The sequence below is a fragment of the Mus caroli genome, unplaced genomic scaffold (genome assembly GCF_978045245.1).
Source record: "Mus caroli unplaced genomic scaffold, Mus_caroli_1 scaffold_14, whole genome shotgun sequence".
Lineage (NCBI taxonomy): Eukaryota > Metazoa > Chordata > Mammalia > Rodentia > Muridae > Mus > Mus caroli.
Genome location: NW_028227269.1, coordinates 79,239,556 through 79,258,928, shown reverse-complemented (window position 1 = coordinate 79,258,928; position 19,373 = coordinate 79,239,556). Strand labels below are relative to the sequence as shown.

Sequence of the window (19,373 nt, the reverse complement as noted above, 5' to 3'; positions counted from 1 at the left end):
GGCCCTACATTCTAGGTCTGAGGGAGACTGAGGCTGCTGTCTAAGGCCCAGCGTCCCCCCACCGCAACTGCCCAGCCTGAGTTTTTGGGGCATCAGTTTTAGGATTTACGTTCCATCAGGCCCCTGAGCCTAATCTGAAATCGGATTAAGTTGGGAGGGGTAAATATGGCTGAGGAGGGAGAAACAGCTCACAGATCCTCTATGTCCCCCCGCCCCACTGTCATCTCAGGGACTCCAACAAAGAACGAGGTTCAGCTATGGTGGACCCGGTGCCAGAAGAGGAGAAAGAGGGAGCGGAGCCCGGTGGCTCTGAAGGGGATGAGGCCACAGCGTCCGAGCCCCCCGATGCCCAGGGAGCCCAGCAGCCGTCTGCCTCCTCGGCCTCCGCCTCCGCGGCGGCGCCCCGAAAGGCTGAAGTCCCCTGCGGGGCAGAAGGTGGACGTCGGGAGCAGTCTCCGTTGCTGCACCTCGATCTCTTCAATTTCGCCTGCCCCGAGGCAGAGGGCAGCCGCTACGTCCTGACCAGCCCCCGCTCTCTGGAGGCCTGCGCCCGCTGCGCGGTCAAGCCCGTGGAGCTGCTGCCTCGAGCCCTGGCCGACCTGGTGCGTGAGGCCCCGGGCCGCTCCATGCGCGTGGCCACCGGCCTGTACGAGGCCTACGAGGCGGAACGCCTGGCCAAACTGCAGCAGTGCCGCGCCGAGCGCGAGCGCATCATGCGCGAGGAGAAGCGGCGCCTGTTCACACCGAAGGGTCCGGCGGCAGCCCCGGCCTCGGCCTCAGCCTCGGCCTCGGCGCTGAGCGGGGGCAGCAGCAGCAGCTGCAGCAGCAGCAGCAGCCTCCCGGCCTCGCCCGCCTCGCGAGTTGCTCGAAGGACTTCTCCCAGTCCCCCCGCCAGGAGCCGGCCTCCGCCCGCCGGTTCTCGGACAGGTAGGAAGAGCCACTCGCTGGACTCGCTCTCCCGCCGGAGGGACGGTGCCCTGAGCTCCGAGTCCGGGGCCTCGTCGTCGTCCTACAGCGGGGAGAGCCTTCGGGAGCTTCGCTGGCCACCTCGAGCTTCCGCCAGGAACAGCTGCCCCGCGGGCTCGGCGTCGTCTGCACCCAACCCACTGGGCCGCCCTTCGGCCCTTGCTCTGGTTCCGCTCACGGCCCGCAGCTTCAGCCTCGGAGACCTGAGCCACTCGCCGCAGACCGCCCAGCATGTGGAGCGCATCGTCCGCCAAGTGCGCGCCGAGCGAGGCCTGCGCGGGGTACCCGAGCGCGACCGCAAGATCGCCGCCCTCATGCTGGCCCGGCACCAGGAAGAGCGCCTGTTGCTGGAGCAGCGCGCCGCGGCCCACGGCCAGTGGGAGCAGCAGCGCGTGCGCGCCGAACAGCGGCGGGAGCGCGAGGAGCGCGAGAAGCAGCGCGCGCTGGAGCGGGGCCGGCGGGCCTGGGCGGCGCAGGTGGAGGAGCGGCGCGGTCGCCGGGGCCGGGAGGAGCGCGAGGCCGCGCGGAGGCGGCAGCAGCAGTGCGAGCGCAGCGAGGAGCGGCGGCGGGAGCTGGCGGAGCGTCAGGGTCTGCTGCGGCGGGAGCGGGTGGAACGCGCCGCGCGGGACGACCGGCTGCGCAAGCTGCAGCAGGAGCAGAACCTGAAGCAGAGGGAGGAAGGCCGGCAAGAGGGGCGGGAGCGCGCGGAGCTGGTCCGCCGGGAGCGCGCCCAGCGGGCGGCGCGCGCCCGAGAGCGGCAAGAGGGCCAACTGCAGCGCGAGAAGCGCGAGCTGAGCCGGGCCGAGCGGGCGCGCCACGAGGCGCTGCTTCGAGGCCGAGTCCGGCAGCAGCAGGAGGAGCGGGAGGGCCTGCGGAGCTCCCTGGAGGCCAGCTTGGGCCGCGCGCAAGAGAACTACGAGCAGCTGCAGGAGCAGCGCGCCCGGGAGCTGCGGGAGCGCGCGCGGAGAGAGGAGCTCCAGGGTCGGCGGGCGAAGGAAGCGGCCGAGCGCAAAGAGCGGGAGCATCAGGCGCACTTGGAGGCGCTGGCGCGGGCAGGAGAACGACGGCTGCAGCACGCGGCGCAGGTGGCCGAAGAGGCCGTGCAGCAGAAGGCCCGGCGCGTGGTTCAGACCCGCCTGGAAAAGGAGAGGGCCCAGCGTGCCAACAAGGAGAAGGTAGAGAGAGACGAAGACTGCCGCCGCCGCGAGCTGCTGCAGGCCATTGGGCGCAAGCTGGAGCGCAGTGAGCAGCTCTCTCGAGAACGGCGAAGCGCGCTGGAGAGCGCTCGCTCCACGGCCCGGGCCTCCTTCCATGTGCGGGAGAAGGTGCGGGAGGAGACCAACACGCGCTCTTTTGACCGCATGGTGCGAGAGGCCCAGCTACATGCCAGCCTGGACCGTAAATGACAGCCGCCTTGGACAGACCGTGCTGCTGGATATGGCCAGGTGTGGCCTCTCTTAGTCACTTTGACCAAACGCCAGGCTTCTCCAGTACAGCTGCCACACCATGAACTCTCCAGACTAATGTACCATTAATGAGGCACTGAGAAGGCAGACATGGTATTTTTCCATCTGTCACCATTGTTTTACAGACTTACTCCATTTGGAAACGACATGGCACAATCTACCCACATCCACTGGTGTCTTTGGGTTGGAATAGAAAGTAGCTGGGAGGAGGAAGGTCCCTGTAGGAGAGAGCACAGAGGCCAACGTGGGGCTCTCTGCCACAGCTGCCTTGGGCATCTTTCTAACATTTGTGTTAAAGACGATTTAAGTAGCAGCAGCGGAGGGAATATCTCCCAGACTTACCTCTATCTTTGAAAATACAAGTTGCACAGGACTTGAAAGTTTCCCAAGAAAGCACAGCTCTTCTAAGATGTTAGTTCATGCACAAGCGACTACAAAAGATATCGCTAGACTGTGAATTGGACACGTGAACCAATTATCCTGTTCCCAAAATATTCTCAGTTGAGTCCCTTGGCTTTCTAGTTAGACAATCATCTACAGATAATAACCCCTTATTCTCCCAAGTGGTGTAGGGAAAGGGTTGGATCGGTGATGCTGCTTAGCTTTAATGGAAGCCCTCCATCCTCCAGATCCCTGGAGGTGATGGTTTCCTTAGGCAGCAGTGTTCCACCCCATGAGGCTTCCATGGAAGGTGATGTACGTAAGTGGAGGCAGTGTCTGATGCCCACTTCCCTGTGTGGGGCCAGCTCCTGCAGACAGAAGCCATTGCCTTATGAAGCAGAGCTACCTTCTGTGCCTGCCCAGGCCACTCTTGCCTAAAGCTCCAGCCTTGAATGCAGTCTGGAGGGTGAGCCCTGGAGTGTGTAGGATTCGCTCTGTGACTTAGTTCAGTGTTCTGAAGACAATTTAGGATCCTTGGCTGCTTGCCTGTGGTGGCTGAAGGGCTAGAATTGCCTGTGTGGAGCTGTGCTATTGTTGGTAGGGGTATCACTCTTCCTTGGGGGCACTGGGAAAAGGAGTCTTCCCTCTTTAAATTCCTGGTACCCTCTCACTTATACCTGAAGTATTCAATCAGTCTCTTGGTGCCTCACCTTTCCCATCTTCTAGATGGGGCCATCAGAACTCTTCTGGTACCTCAAGGTCTCTTGGATCCAAAGCATCACTTCAGTGTTATTTGTTGGTCTCCTTTGTGCCTTTCTTGACCTGGAGTTGGGAGGCAGGAGGACTGCTGTTAGCCTCGTTTGTTTCTGGTGACATGGATTGCTGGCATTAGACAGGGCAGTGCATCACAGACAGATGGTCATTTAGCATCCAAGGTGTGTGTGGGGCGGGGAGGGGTACTTGGTTCTTGCAGTACCAAGCTGCTCCCTGGTCAGAAGGTTCAGTTATCACTCAGCAATTTTAACTGGTAGAGCACTCTTTCCCCCACTCAGATCCACCCATCAGCTATGTCTTCACCAGGGAAGGTGGAAAGTCAACCGTCTCCTTTTACATTACATCAAGGTCAGGAAGTTAAAAACAAAACAAAACAAAACAAAAACAAAACAAAAAAAAACTTACCAAAAAGAAAGGAATCAGGGTAGAGACGTACTGCATTAGATGTGTTATTGTGTCTTTTCTGCTGGTGGAACCATCCCTAAAGTGACTGGCTGTTGCCCACACCCCTCTTTGACCCTATCCCATCACACAATAAGGGGAGTCTTGTGTAGAAGAAAGCTGTGTTTAGGTGTCATGTGTGAGATGATGTGGTACCAGGAAAGGAGCTACGTACCGAGGCTTGTTTCTTGAGTGGGTGGGCTCTCCCTTAATTTCCTTGTCAGTGAGCTGTGATAACTGGTGTTGTCTCTGAGACAGGAGCATTTAACTAAAAAAAAATTAATGTGATTATGGTTCTTTGATCTTGTGGTCCCTGGGTTGCTTCTGAAACCTCCATGGAAAGTTCTCCCCTTGAAAGACCTTACTTCAAAGCATGAGCATTTGCTTGAGGAGGCAATCGGGCGTTCTGAACCAAGCACTGGGAAGCAGGCGGGCGGGCGGTCTCACCCGGCCTCTTACCCAGGCTGCTCCCCACCTTCCTGAGCGACTTCAGGTTGGTCACCTTTCTTAGTCCCCACCGACGTAGAACTGAGATCATGGTTCCTGAGCTCTAGTTTGTGCAAAGTGAGAATGACGGTGACATTTCCTGTTTCTGTCACCCTGGAACTGCAGGTGCAGTTGCCGTACACGGAGCTACATGGCTCCTACGACGTACTGTACAGTGTAATGTACCATGGGGATTTGGTGCAGAAGGAAGAGTTTTGAGAAGCTCATTCAGATCCAGAGTCACATGTGACGGAAAGGCCCAGGCCTGAATGTTGACAAATTAGACACTGAGAGAACCACTATGTAAAGATTCAAACAGTTTCTAGATTTTTACCAAAAAGTCCATATAGCCAAGTATTATTAAAACAAAAACAGAATTCAGACCTAGTGACAGTAAGAAATGGTACCTTCAAGTTCCAGACCATCTACTAGGATACTCTACTGAAGTTGGACACGGTGGCTCACATCTCTAGACCTAACCCTGAGGATGCTGAAGTAGATGGATAATTATATTGAGTCAGCCCGTACCAGATAGAAAGACACTGTCAAAACAAAACAAACAAACAAACAAACAAACAAAAATGCAAGGAGAATCACCTGTATATTTAAAGAAATGTTCGTGTTTCTTTCTAAAGATAATGAATGCCTAAAGTCTCTTTCGGGCCCTTAATTTAAATTTCCACAGAGGAGAAGTTTTATTTTACTGTGACATGCAGCAAGAGGACATTGGGCCAGAGCAGAGATGATGGATGGAGAATTGCCTCCAAACAGCATTCTAGCAGGTGTCCAGGACTGAGCATGCTGGGAATTTCTTGCCATCTAGGAGACCCCAACCTCAAAATGGCCACAGCTTCACTCTTTTGGAACATTTGCTACTTCAAGAAAGAGAGAGTGTAAAATAATATGAGAGGATGGGAAGGGTTGGGAAAGCTTTAATTCAGTTGAATTCCAAGAAAACAAGCCAAAACCATTCCAGAAGAAATTATTGATGAAGCTAGTCCAACATCCTGCTGTGGCAGGGACCAGAGTCTACACCCATCTGGACAGATAATGGAAATTTCCTTTTGGAAGCACGAAGGCTGGGTTTTGATGGAACTGTAACAAGGATTTGCCAAGGGCAAAAGGTCTGCAGGGTAGTGAAGACAGGAATGTCTTGGTCTACTTTATGTTGCTCTAACATAATACCCAAGGCTAAGTTAAAAATAAAAGAGATTTGTTGCTGACAAGTCTGGAGGTCTAAGAACATGTTGCCAGCATCTGCTTGCCTTCTGATAAGGACTTCAGGGGGACATCACATTTCAGAGGCTCCTGGGGAAGGCTTTACACATAAGATTGGAAGCAAGAGACAGGAGAAGCCAGAGGCACTTGTATGTCAACTCACCCTTAAAAGGAACTCAGCCACTCCCACAAGACTCTGCCCATTCTGCAAGACTAGCATTGCATCCATAATGTAATTACCTTTCATTAGGCCCCACCTCTTAAAGGTCCCAACACCTCAGTACTATCACCATGGCAACCAAGACCCCAGCATATAAACTGTCTGAGAGGCAAACTACATCCAAGGTACAACAATGAAAATATAGTCTGAATTCTGGATATTATGTAGTCTTTAACAGTCTCCCTCCATTACACAGTCTGTTGAGACAGTTGTAGCTCTGTAGAGGGGCTACATCTTATTTAACATCAAATCCCATGTAGCCCATGATATAGAATCTCACGTAGATAAGTACATAAATATTGGGCAGAGAGGAAGCTGGGAGTATGGATGAATGGTGACCAGAGAAAATCGGTATAGAACAGTTTATGCAGGCCTCCATTCAGTCAACAAATCTTCACTAAGCACATACTACGTGACAAATACTATTGTTTGATTGTTTGTTTTTTTGAGACAGGGTCTCTCTGTGTAGTCCTGGCTGTCCTGGAACTCAAACTGTAGACCAGGCTGGCCTCGGACTCTGGGATCCACCTGCCTCTGCCTCCTAAGTGCTGGGATTAAAGGAGTACACCACCACTCCTGACCCCCAAATACTACTCATGATGTTGGTGAAATTGAATCCCTCCGTACTGACCTTAGGGGTGATTTGTGCTACAACGTCATAAGCATGTCTTTTTTTCTGCCCCCATTGGGCTTGCTTACCTTCCCACCTAGACATACACATTCTCAGGTAGCCCTCATTGTCCCACAAAACACTTTAGTCTCCTAGAGACAGGCCGTCTGCCAATCAGCCACCATGGAGTCAGTGCTGCTATTTTTCCTTCACAAAAGGCCTGATTAATTGGGTCAAATTATAATGCTGTATCCTTAAAATTATGAGGCATGGGAGATAGAAAGATTGAGAATATCACTTCCAGGGTGTTCTAGGTCATTTTAGAGAGGAGGCATAAACAGTCATCATGGATCCAGAAAACCAAGCCTTAGGCCGTACAGAGTCCTGTTCACCAAATGGGTGTCTGCTTCATCATGCAGGGGGCAGCTGCTCGTGCTAAGACAGCCAACATTTCAGAAATATCTCCAATGTAAAAGTCCCCCCAAGCAGGGCGTGGTGGTGCACACCTTTAATCCCAGCACTCGGGAGGCTGAAGAAGATGGATCTCTGTGAGTTCAAGACCAGCCTGGTCACCAGAGAAACCCTGCCTCAAAGAAACAAACAAATCAAACCTCACGTGACCCACAGGTTTCTAGGTAGACTTGCCTTTTCCCACTGTGGAACTACAGCTGTATCTTTATATCTTAGAGAAGCTTGGCAAGAGCATAAAGACATATGTGTTGGTAAACGTGGTTTTGCTTTTTAGATAGAGTCTTGGTGTGGCCCAGGCTAGTCCTCATTTTGCCGTCCTTCTCACCAAGCACCCAAGACCCAGGATTACAGACATGCATCATCATTGCCCAGTGGACACAGCTTGGAAAGGGAGCTCTTGGGGACCAGCAGCAGACATCTCTAGGTTCTAGAACGCTTAGGTGTTCTATGTGGTGCCCGACTTTGCGTGTCTGGTGTAGCACCTGTATTACAACTGGTCCCAGCCTGCTTATGAGTGTCTTTACAGAAGGACACCTCATTGGCTCAAAACTCTCAGGCATTCTCTCTACCCGCACATCCTCCTGCTTAATGTGCCCTTCACACACACCAGTTTGCCCCCATTCCTGCACAACTACCCCTGATGCTGCTTGGCTTCTAACAGGTCAAGGCTAGTACAGGTTAGAGGAACTAGGCTGTTAGGGCATGGGGGACGTGGGACATCTTCTTCTGAAGATCGCTGACAACACAGTTATTTGCAGTTATTGCTCCCCAATTCATCGTGTGCAGTTATGGCCTAGAGATGACAAAAGCCCTTCCCATTCATCACGTGCACTCACACCCCTTATGAGCAGGAATACCAGTTCCATGTGATTTTCCAATCATCTGTCACTTTGAGCTGCTTGTATCTTTCTTCCTCTCCACTGGCACAGTACTGATAGCATGTTTTTGTCTCTGAATCCTTCACAATTCACAGGACTGTCAGAAAGATGACTCACATCACATCTACTGTATTCAGCGCACATGAGTCGGTGCACCAACACTAACAATCCTAGTTGGGGTTCTGAAGCAGGAGGTAACTCGTGGCTCTCATGTTCTCCCAGAGAGCAGTAAGTTATTTCTCAGGGAACCAACCGATTCTTTGGGGGGGGGCTTCCATCTTCTCCTAGTGGGCTAACGGATTCCATCAGAGGACTATTCCTCTGGTCTATTAAGTGGTATCTGCATTTTCCAGGTCTTCTATTGAGCTTCCTGGATGACTAGGACATTTCAGGTTGTACTAAGCCCTACCTCCCCAGTGTGTTCCTTCACTTATGTGAGAGAGATTGAGTAGGAGATGGAATCTAGGTGTCCTACGGTTGACATTTGAGACCATCTGAGAGTGACAGAATGAATGGCGTTCACAGAGCTGTGAAAATCAACTCCACACAATTACCACACTTTCAGAGCAAGGGATTTGCCAAAGGAGCAAGTGTCTTGTCTCATTCAGACCAATCCAGCACTCTCCCACCTGCCCATGTTATGTGTTAAATGGAGACATAGATCCTACTTGGCAGGACGTTGTTAAAATGGTTCTTGCTTTAAAAGCCATCGAAAACAGTGCTCAATTAGTGGACAGTTTTGGCTGGTCTTGGGGGTTGGTAAGGGAAGGAATTTGAGTGGTTGAGTTTAAGCCAGGCACAGAGTTGGGGGTACCAGATTTGGATGGCATCTGTTCTGGGGTTGCCTGTGTCAATCACTGTATAACAAGACCCCAAATCTCAAAGGAAGGGGAATAATGATTCCCCCGGGGCTATGCATTACTCTCAGGTTGGCTGAGGGTGGGAAGGGGTATGGTTTTTGGTGTTTTTTTTTTTTTTTTTAAATACCAAACTATTTTGTTAGGCAGTAAAGTTGACATGGACAGTGATTTTGAAATTTGTGCTTTATGGATGTACATTGATCCACAGAGATGCTAAGGCAGATGGGCTGTGCATTGGATGTGAAGATGAAGAACATAGCAAGTGGCTTTGTCGCTTTTCATCTGTCCTTGGATATCCTAAGAAGGAAGCCCCACGGGATCTTAGAAGTCTCCTGAGCCCTCAGCAAAATATGAGTGTAGGCAGAATGTTCCTCCCAGGAATAGCTGCTTGTTTGCAAAGTACTCACAGGATGAACAGAGTGCACAGCAGAAGGGGGAGATTTGCTAAGCTTGAGGTGGGATTACAAGAATGATAATAGCTGATGCATTCGAAGCCCTTACGCCGTGCAGGTGGACGTTTAAATTTATTGCTATCCTTTTTATTTCTATGTGTGTGGACATTTTGTTTGCGTGCATGTGTGTCTGCACTCCAGGTGTGTGCCTGGTCCCCTGTCCCAAGAGGCCAGAAGAGGGTATAGGATGGTCCCTGGTACTGGAGTTGCAGATAGTTGCGAGCTGCCATATTGAGCTGGGAATGAAACCTGCATTCTCGGGAAGCGCTCTTAACGACGAAACCATCTTTCTGTCTCCAAGGGTCACATTTTAAAGCACTCAATCCTCACAGTGAGATAAGCAGTATTAGTCCCGTTCTATAAGTGATAAAATTGAGCCACTAAGCAGTTTTTCCAGTTATCCAGCAAATGCTGTGCAGTTAGCATGGCTGGACAATACACTTATTTATCCAGGGTGGTTTTTTGTTCCTGTAATCAGTGGGAATGGTATTTTATAAATGTAAAAAGGCTTCTTTAGGGTGGCCTGATCATAGCTCTTTGTAACCCGTCAGCAAACCTGTTGACAATGAGGTGGAATGAAACTCTTTGCCAAGAGACAAGGGGCCCATTTACTGATGCTAAACCTTACCACATCTGGGGTGGTGCCCCTTCTCTAGCAGAAGTACTCAAAGGGTGGTCCCTGGACCAGTAACTGCCCAGCATCAGACATAAGGGGTAGGACCCTCAGTTTGGGTTTCAGCTATATCTGGATGATTCTAACACACACTCAAGCTTGATGCCACTGCTGTAGATCTATCCTTCCCAACTGAGCAACCGTGAGAGTCTGAGTCTCCTTAAATTTAAGCTAACTACATTTAAATAAAGCTGAAAATTCAGCTCCATACATGATAAGTGGCCAGCAGCCATGTGTTGGAGAGGCTGTGATTTCCAATAGCACAAATCTAGAGCACCACAGAAACTTCTACTGCAATGGTTGTCAACCTGCAGTCTTGACCCCTTTGGGGAGTTCAGTGGTTCTTTCACAGGGGTTACCTACGATCATTGGAAAACACAGATATTTACATTACAATTTGTAACAGTAGAAAATTAGAGTTATGGAGTAGCAACAAAATAATTTTATGGTTGGGGGATCACCACAACATGAGGAACTGTATTAAAGGGTCGCAGTGTTAGGAAGGTTGAGATCCACTGTTACTGGGGAGCACTACTGCTGGGGAGCACTACTGCTGGGGAGCACTGCTCCAGCATCTTCTACCCTAAGCCCTAAGACATCCACAGACCACAACATGGTATCACTTGGGAGTTGCTTAGACATAAATAACTTGGGCTCCTTCTACATCAGAGTCTGGCTTCTCCCCCCCCCCCAAAGATCCCCATGTGGTTCACGTTACATATTCAAGTTGAACTATCCTTGTTGTAGAAGACAAGCCCAGATCATGTTCCATTTGCCTCTGTGGTGAGCTCCCACTGGTATGTTCTCCTTGCCTCCTAGTATTAGCTATTTTTTGCGCCTCTGTGACAGGTCACGACTTAATGGAGAAAAAAAAAAGTCCATCTCAGTACAGTTTCATAGGTTTCTGTCTGTTGTCCTTGCTCTACTGATTCTGGGATTGTGCTGGATCAAAATATTATGGCTACAGGGGCACGTGGATGCGACAGTTCACCTCATGGTGAACAGGAAGCAGAAAGCCAAACAGGGATCAGGGGCGGACATCACCTTCAAAGCCAAGGTTCCTATAACCCACTCACTTCCTCAAGCTATGCCCCACCTCAAAGATTCTACATTCACCTAGACTAGCTCCGCCAGCCGGGACCCAGTCTTCACCACTTGAGAGACGTTTCACATTTAAACCATCCTCTACCTCAGTGCTCCTTTGTAACTCTTCTCTGGCTGTCGAATCGTGTTCTCCAGAGCTTGGTTTCTATTTTCTGGGCTTCTAGATGAAAATTTTCAAGTTCAGAGGGAAGCTGGCACCATCTATCCATCCATCCATCTACCCACTAGAGTGCTAGAAGCAACCCTCTCCGCAGCCAGATGTGCCTGTGTGGGGAATTCCCACTCCAGACACTCCATGCATTGTGATGTATGGGCTGGCTGCAAGGATCCAGAACTCAGATTCCAAGTATCTCCAGGTTTTCTGGAAGACTTTGTCCTACTGATAAAACAAATCAATTAATTTAAAAAAATTAAAGTGGTTAGAGTACTAGAGTAATAAAAAGAAACTCCACCTCTTTGGTCTCAATGTTTTGAGGCCTGCCATTATTCCATTTTTTTTCTGGGTGCCATTAGTATTGCCAGCTGTGATAAGCTACTCCTTCAGACACAGGTAAGCACTGGTTCTACTCTTATGTGAAGCCGGGGATTTGAGTGGCAAAGCCTGCTTCCTTCCTGAAGTGGGGGTTCCTCTGAACTAGTCTGCACCCCACCTGAAACACATGTGGCATTAGCCAAAGAAGCCCTTCCTGCTTCTTGTCTAAGACTCACAACAGAAAGGGATGGGGAATGGAGCCGTTTTCATCTCCTTAATGTGGGTGTAACAAAGCCCTGGGTTACGAAGTCAGACTCTGTTGCCACAGGGAAAGGGAGAGAAGGAGGACGTGAATAAAACTTCTCTAGCAAGATAAGGGCTAGATAAGGGCTAGCTATGGGAGGTTATTAAAACAAGTAAAAGGAAGGTTAGGGAGAAGGAGGAAAGGAGAGGGGAAGAAAGGAAAAAAAGAAAAGGAGGGCTAGAGTAATGGCCCAGAGGTTAAAAGCACTGGCTGCACTTCCAGTGGACCTGGCCTCCATCCTTAGCACCCATAGGGCAGCCCCTAACCCTCTGTAACCCCAGTCACAGGCCCAGTCATGGGAGTTCTGATGCTCTCTTTTGGTCTCTGATGACACTACATGCAGGTGGAACACATGCATGTAGGCAAAGCACCCACACACTTAAAATAAAATGAGAGAGAGAGAGAGAGAGAGGAGTATGTGAACTTTTTGTGGTAGTGCAGAAATTCCAGGGCATCCTGGTTTACATAGCAAGATCCTGCCTCAAAAAAAAAAAAAAAAAAAAAGTGTGGAGGGACATAGCTCAATAGCTCAATCTGTAAATTGCTTAATGTGCAAGCATGAGGACCTGAACTCAGTGCCCCAGAGTCTTTGTAGGAAAGCCAGGCATGGCGGCATGTACTTGCAATCCCAGCCCTGGGAATGGTCACAGGAAGTTCCCTGATGCATGCTGGCCAGCCAGCCTTGCCAAATGTCAAGCTCCAAGCTAATGAGAAATCCTGTCTCAAAAAAAAAAAAAGATAAAACAGCTCCCAAAAATGACACCTGGGGTTATCTGATTTCCACATGCACACTCACAAGTGTACCTGCTTGCACATGCGCAAACACACACAAACACAAATATGAGTAATGAGAATGTATAATTTCTTGTGCTTATAATCAAACCAGTTAAGAAGTCTGTGGAATCTTTTGAGATTCTTTTCTCTATCCGGGCACTGGGATGGATCTCATGATTAGCCCAAGCAGCAGAGAAATCCTCCAGAGGTAAAGGCAGCCGGCTCTGTAACTCTGAGTCATGATCTCCACTGTGTACATCAGCTTGGCATACGTGCCAAGTACCAGAATTTAGGATGACTTAGAAGGCAGTTGATTGCACTTACCGAGCAAGAGAAAAATCTATTGCTTAGTTTATTTAATGTTACTATCTAATCTTGATGTAATAAAGGTGTCAAGAGTCCCCAGAAATAAGGTTCAGCTATTCCTGGCCTACAATGCAACAGGCAGAAGGTCATCAGGTGCTTCAAATGGGCTATCCCTGCAGTAACTCAGTGTGGAGCAGTACATGGGGTGTCATGCCATAGAACACCCAGGTCCCGTGAGAACCTGGCACTGCCAGCCTCATGGAATACTTGGGTGATGGATGCTGCTTGCGTGCTGCATAGATTTTTGTTGGTGTCTAGAGTCCACTTTGCCTGATCCCCCTGATTGGGTTGCACAGAAACCTATTTCCCTAGAATCTGCAAACTTTTTATGCAGTCTGTGCCCTTCTGTCTTACACAAGCCCCAGGAATCCTGCAGGAACCGAGATGATTAGCAGGAGGCTGCCTGCCTGGAATGTCAAGTAGCACACAGCAGTGCAGGCTCACATTCCTGCACACAGCCGGCTTCCTTGGCATCCACAAGCTCTTCCTCTCCCTCCATGGTGGTTTTCTACAAACCCACTTGTTTCCAGGTGGCAGAAATATGCCTGCCATGTTTCTAAACCTTCTCCATGACAACTCAGTGTGAGCTTGCCAAGAGAGGCCCTTGGGGCAGACAATATGCAGAGGCCTAGGAAATGCTGAAATTCTGCATTGAGAGCAAGTGGGTCTGGAGGATAACACAGTGAAGTGGAGATTGAACAGAGCAAGGAAAACTAGTGTGAGGATGTCCAATAAGATAAGCCAGAAGCCAGAGAGAGAACACGGGGAAACAGAGACTCTTTCCTTTAGAAAGCTATTGTGTGGTTGAAAGCAGAAATGGGCTGGAGATATGGATCAGCAGTTAAGAATGCTTGCTACTCTCCCAGAAGACAGGGATTCAGCTCATAGCACCCACATCAGCTCACAACTCCCTGTAACTCCAGTGCCTGGGGATCCAATGCCTTCCTCTGTTTCTCTGGGCACCAGGCATGCACATGGTACACATACATACTTGTAGGTACTCACAAAAATACTTAAAACAAAAGAAATATTTTGAGAGAGAGAGACAGAGAGAGAGAGAAACAAAAAGAAAGGGCAGGGTGGTGGTGGCCCACACCTTTATGCCAGCCCTCAGGAGGCAGAGGCAGGTTGGGTCTCTGTGACTTTGAGGCCAGCTTGGTCTACAGAGAGAGTCCCAGGACAGCCAGGGCTACACAGAGAAACCCTGTCAAAAAAAGAAAGAGAGAGAGAGAGAGAGAGAGAGAGAGAGAGAGAGAGAGAGAGAGAGAGAGAGAGAGAGGAAGGAAGGAAGGAAGGAAGGAAGGAAGGAAGGAAGGAAGAAAGAAAGAAAGAAAGAAAGAAAGAAAGAAAGAAAAAGAAAGAAAAGAAAAGAAAAGAAAAGAAAAGAAAAGAAAAGAAAAGAAAAGAAAAGAAAAGAAAAGAAAAGAAAAGAAAAGAAAAGAGGAAATGAGAGATCAGTAAGAAGAGGTTTCTAGGGGCTGGAGCGATGGCTCAGCAGTTAAGAGCACTGACTGCTCTTCTGAAGGTCCTGAGTTCAAATCCCAGCAACCACATGGTGGCTCACAACCATCTGTAATGAGATCCGATGCCCTCTTCTGGTGTGTCTGAAAACAGCTACAGTGTACCTACATATAATAAATAAATAAATCTTTTTTAAAAAATGACCAGAGGTATATGAAAACATATTTAAAAAAAAAGAAGAAGAAGAAGAAGAGGTTTCTAAACAGGTTGCCGGTGCCTTGAGATTATAGATGTGTGCCTGCCCATACACACTCGAGTGTGTCTGTATGTGTATGTGAGTGTGTGAATATGTGAGTGTGTGTGTATGTATGAGTGTGTGTGTGTGTGTGTGTGTGCACACACACGCGCACATTTCTGGGGATTAAACCAGGCTCTCACACAGCCCTGGATAAATTTTTTATAAATCTAAAGTGCTGTCCAGATGGTATGTCTCAGATGTTGCCCCCTACACTCTGCACACCCAGTGGCAGCTGATCTCACGGTGGCCAGAGTCCCTCCTCTCCCTCCCCCCACTATTTCATAACAGCATGAATCCTCAGAACAGGATGTCAGCATGCAGAGATTACTGTTCAACACACAGCATCTACAGAGAAGTATCTTGAAGGCTACTAGTTGTTAAGGTCTTGGGGGGGGGGTTAAGGGTTTGGGGGTTCACTAAGAAAAATTATTAACAAGTTGTTAGAACACCAAGGGAATCAGGTTGGAGTGTATCTGCAAGCTGGAGAAGGAGGTAGACACACAAGAAAGCCCCATTCTGCTTCAAAGCACCACTCTTTAGTGAGGTTTTCATGCCTAACCCACACTGCAAAGGCAGGGGTCCAGATCTCGGCACAGCCCTCGTGGGTGCCAGCTGCTCTTTCTGGCTGCTCTCTCCACTTGGATTTCTAGACAGGACTAGGACTCTCCATCTCTGTGGTTGAGACAGCAATGTCTCAGTCACTCTTCTAATGCTGTGAAGAGACACCATGATAATGACAACTTTTATAAAAGGAAGCGTTTAATTGGGTGCTTGCTTACAATTTCATTAGGTCAGTTTATGATCATCATGGCAGAGAGCTTGGCGGTAAGCAGGCAGATGCTGGAGCAGTAGCTGAGAACTACATCTTGATCCACAGGCAGAAAGGGAGGGAGAGACTGGGTCTGATGTTTGCTTTTCAAATCTCAAAGCCCACCTCCCCAGTGACCCACTTCTTCCTTCCAAGGCTACACCGCCTAATCCTCCTCAAATAATACCTCTCCCTGATGCTTAAGCATTCAAACATACGAGCTTGTGGGACCATTCTCATTTAAATCACCACAAGAGGTAATCACAGCTGAACTACTTCTCTTAGCTTTATGTTTAAAAAGGGATGGATGCTGAGAGGCTGGCTGGGGTGTCCATGCTAAATGCAGATCACAGATCCTAACAGTCCATTAGAGACACATCACTCATTTTCCACTGAGCTCATGCATTGACCTCTACAAGTTGAATGAAGGCACTTTTATTCCCAAATTGTAGACAAGATAAAATAACTATAAATTATATTAGTTTTCTCCAATTAAAAAAAAAGGCGGGCTGGTGAGATGGCTCAGTGGGTAAGAGCACCCGACTGCTCTTCCGAAGGTCCAGAGTTCTAATCCCAGCAACCACATGGTGGCTCACAACCATCCACAACGAGATCTGGCGCCCTCTTCTGGAGTGTCTGAAGACAGCTACAGTGTACTTACATATAATAAATAAATAAATCTTTAAAAAAAAAAAGGCTTTGGTGCATAGTTCTGGATATCTGTTACAAATAATGAGTGTTTTAAAGTCTCATCACACCAGTTTATGATGTAGAGGGCTCAACTGCATGGATAGTTATGAAGAGGGTGACGGTGGACAGGGGTCATGCATGAACACTAGCCAATGTTCATAAATGAGACTGAGCAGAGGGCATTTGTGGCCCAAGAGGACACCCCCTGCTTCACCTCTGGCCATGGTTTGTGTGTGTGTGTGTCAGCTTTCCAATGCCATAACAAAGAACCAGAGAGGGGGAATCTATTGATGAGGAGAAATTTAATTTGTCCCATGGGTCTCATTTCACTGACTTGGCTCTGTTTGTATGGAGCCTGTATGAGAGTGCCACATACCAGACAGTGGTGGTGCACACTTTTAATCCCAACACTTGGGAGGCAGAAGCAGGCAGATCTCTGTGAGTTCTAGGCCAGGTCTATATTTCAAGTTCTAGGACAGCCAGGACTACATGGAACCTGGTGGGGGGAGGAAAGGAAGGGGGAGAGGGCGAAAGAGAGAGAGAACCACAGGGAACATTTGCTGGAATAAAGCTACCCACTCACATCATGGAAACACAGAAATGGACAAGAGAGGTGGGCTCCCAAGAATCCCTTCAAAGGCATCCTTCCAGTCCTCTAACTTCCTTCCACCAGGGCCCAGCTCCTGAGGGTTCCAAACCTCACAGTAGCATCATAAGCTGGCAACCAAGCCTTCAGCATGTGGAGCTTGAAGGACAGTCTAGATCCAAACTATACCCCTATGTTCTCCAGAATTTGTATGTTGAAATATTCACCCCCAAGGTACAGTATTGAGGGGTGCTGAGGTCATAAAGAGAACTAGTGTATGGCTATCAGGAATGAGTTCTCTCTCTCTCAGGACCGGATTGGTTACCTCAAGAGTGGGTTGTTATGAAGTAGGTCTGCCCTTTTTGGACATGCCCACTTCCTTCTACTTCCTACCAGGGTTTAAAGCAGCATAAGACTCTCACTGGCACCATGCTCTTGGGATTCCCATTGTCCAGAACCATGAGCTAAATAACCTCCTTTCCTACATTAACTACTTAGCCTCGGGTGCTTTGTTGTAGCCTAAGAAAACAAAGACACTGGGCTGTAAGGATAGACTTCCTATCTCTCCTCCTCCTGGGTTCCACCAGATAGAGAATCTGAGATAACAATCAAGGACAGGGGGACAAAGAAGAGAGGAGAGGAGAGAAGAGGAGAGGAGAGGAGGGGAGGGGAGGGGAGGGGAGGGGAGGGGAGGGGAGGGGAGGGGAGGGGAGGGGAGGGGAGGGGAGGGGAGGGGAGGGGAGGGGGAGGGGTAGAAGGGAAGGGGAGGGGGAGGGGTAGAAGGGGAGGGGAGGGGGAAAAAGGGGAGGGAGAGGGGGAGGGAGAGAGGGATGAGGGATGAGGGAGATGATGAGGAATGAGGAAGGATGAGGAGGGATGAGGGATGAGAGGGATGGATGAGAGGGATGAGGGATGAGGGAGAGGGAGAGAAGAAAGAGAAGGAGAAGAGACACAAATGTGTGGGATTCTGGTCCTAATACATAAGACAGTCAAAGCTGCATAATCCAATGGCTACCACAGAGGGTTGCCTTGGTTCCTAGCCCTCCTGAGCAGTGAGGTGACAGCTGCATTTGGAGGTCAGTTTAGGAATGTGGACCATGCCCTGCTTTGAATCTCTACAGCAGAGGCTGCTGGACAGTGTGGCAGACAGACTGCTCTTCTGACCTCACAGCTACAATGAGATTTGCTGCGTGAGAAGGATGCCAAGGAAGGATCTGGCCAAGACAAGGAAGCCATAATAAAAAGCATAGCCACTAACGGCTGCCAAGGCCAATGTCTTGAGTAGTGTCTTCAAAGAAAGGCTGGCAGGAGACCAGAGCCTGGAGCTGCTAACACTTCTGGTCTTGGAGGGTATACAGCTCCTGCTACAGCAACCAGAGAAACCCACCACAGACAACGGCCCCAGATTTTAAATAGACCCCACAGTTCTGTACAGTAGAAACAAGTTATAGAGTGCACGTGTCTCTTCCAGTTAAATTTGACATACATAGTCCCCCTTCTCTTCTGCCGAAATATGTTGATTTTTGCCTAAGTTTTGAATCTAGTGAGGGAAATTTGAATTCCTGCTACTCACAAGACCCTACCTGTCTTCCCACTGGGGCAGAGTGAACATACTAATGACAGGGTCATATGACAGGGTCATATGTAGCCTAGGTTATCCTCAAACTTGCTATGTCGTAAAAGGTGATCTTGATCTTCCTTCTTCTACATTCCAAGGGCAGGAAATCCAGGCAACCATGCCTGTTTTGTGCAGAGCTAGGACTGAACCTAGAGCAAGCACCCAACCAACTGAGCCATAGCCCTAACCTGGAGCTCCCCCTTCCCAGGCTCTTTTGTGACCGGTCACACAAGGGAGGAAGGAAGAGGAAAATGGCGGTTGTTCTTTAGTGTTTGCATGTCTGAGCTTGCAAAAGTGCTAGTTCCTCTAGGCAAGAATGAAGGCAGTTTGTATGCACTTCTACTGGTTTATTCTGCATCTTTTAAAGTGCCTACTGTATTCTTGATCCTGAGAAACGGGGGCAGGTGGGATTGCAGTCCCTGACTCAACGGTGCTCCCAGCCTTGTGGGATTTGCAGACCAGTGGTGGCATCTTTGTAGGATACTGTGATGGATACTCCATGGAGGACAGGATGAGCAGTCTCAGGAAGCCTTGGTCAAAGGCTGTCACACAGACCAAGCCCTGCAGGAAGACCAGAAGGCTGGGATGAAGAGGAGTGCTTCCTCTTACTTGAGTCTACAAGTGCTCCAGGCTGGGTAAAGAGCTCTGGCTGGTCAAGGCTCAGCTCCCTTATAGCTCCCTTTGTGATCTTCAGGGATACCTTCCAACTCACCAGCATCACCTGCTCTTCCTAGGAGAAAGGATGAATATGCAGGGGCAACCATTTCGTCTTGTAGACGGTTGACAAACCACCTTTGCTTACATCCTGTTGGCCAGAACCTTGTTATAGGACAACTCTAGGCTACAAGTAAAGAGGAGAACGAATGTAAAACCAAATAACCAAGCATCAAAGTACTTACCACAGAGCTTAGTGTCTCGCTCCTCCTCCCCAAGTCTGTTGTTCTGTCCTGTCTCTTGCCCTTTCACAGACATTCTGTTTCACAGACATTCTCTCCC

At 49.3% G+C, this 19,373-nt stretch overlaps 1 protein-coding gene and 1 long non-coding RNA gene across 2 annotated transcripts in view; one reads left to right on the top strand and one right to left on the bottom strand.

Annotated features, from left to right (window-relative positions):
- Ccdc177 (coiled-coil domain containing 177) overlaps positions 1-3,892 on the top strand; it is a 6,406-nt gene extending 2,514 nt beyond the window's left edge. The window contains exon 2 of the mRNA XM_021179697.2: positions 230-3,892. Within this exon, the coding sequence (XP_021035356.1) occupies positions 258-2,372 (2,115 nt within the window). The 5' untranslated portion in view covers positions 230-257 and the 3' untranslated portion in view covers positions 2,373-3,892. The remainder of the gene's footprint in view (positions 1-229) is intronic.
- Positions 3,544-19,373, bottom strand: LOC147001268 (uncharacterized). The gene is made up of 3 exons (XR_015045236.1): positions 19,277-19,373; positions 4,204-4,296; positions 3,544-3,635 (listed from the first exon to the last, which is right to left on the bottom strand). It is a non-coding gene; the product is annotated as an uncharacterized LOC147001268 (long non-coding RNA).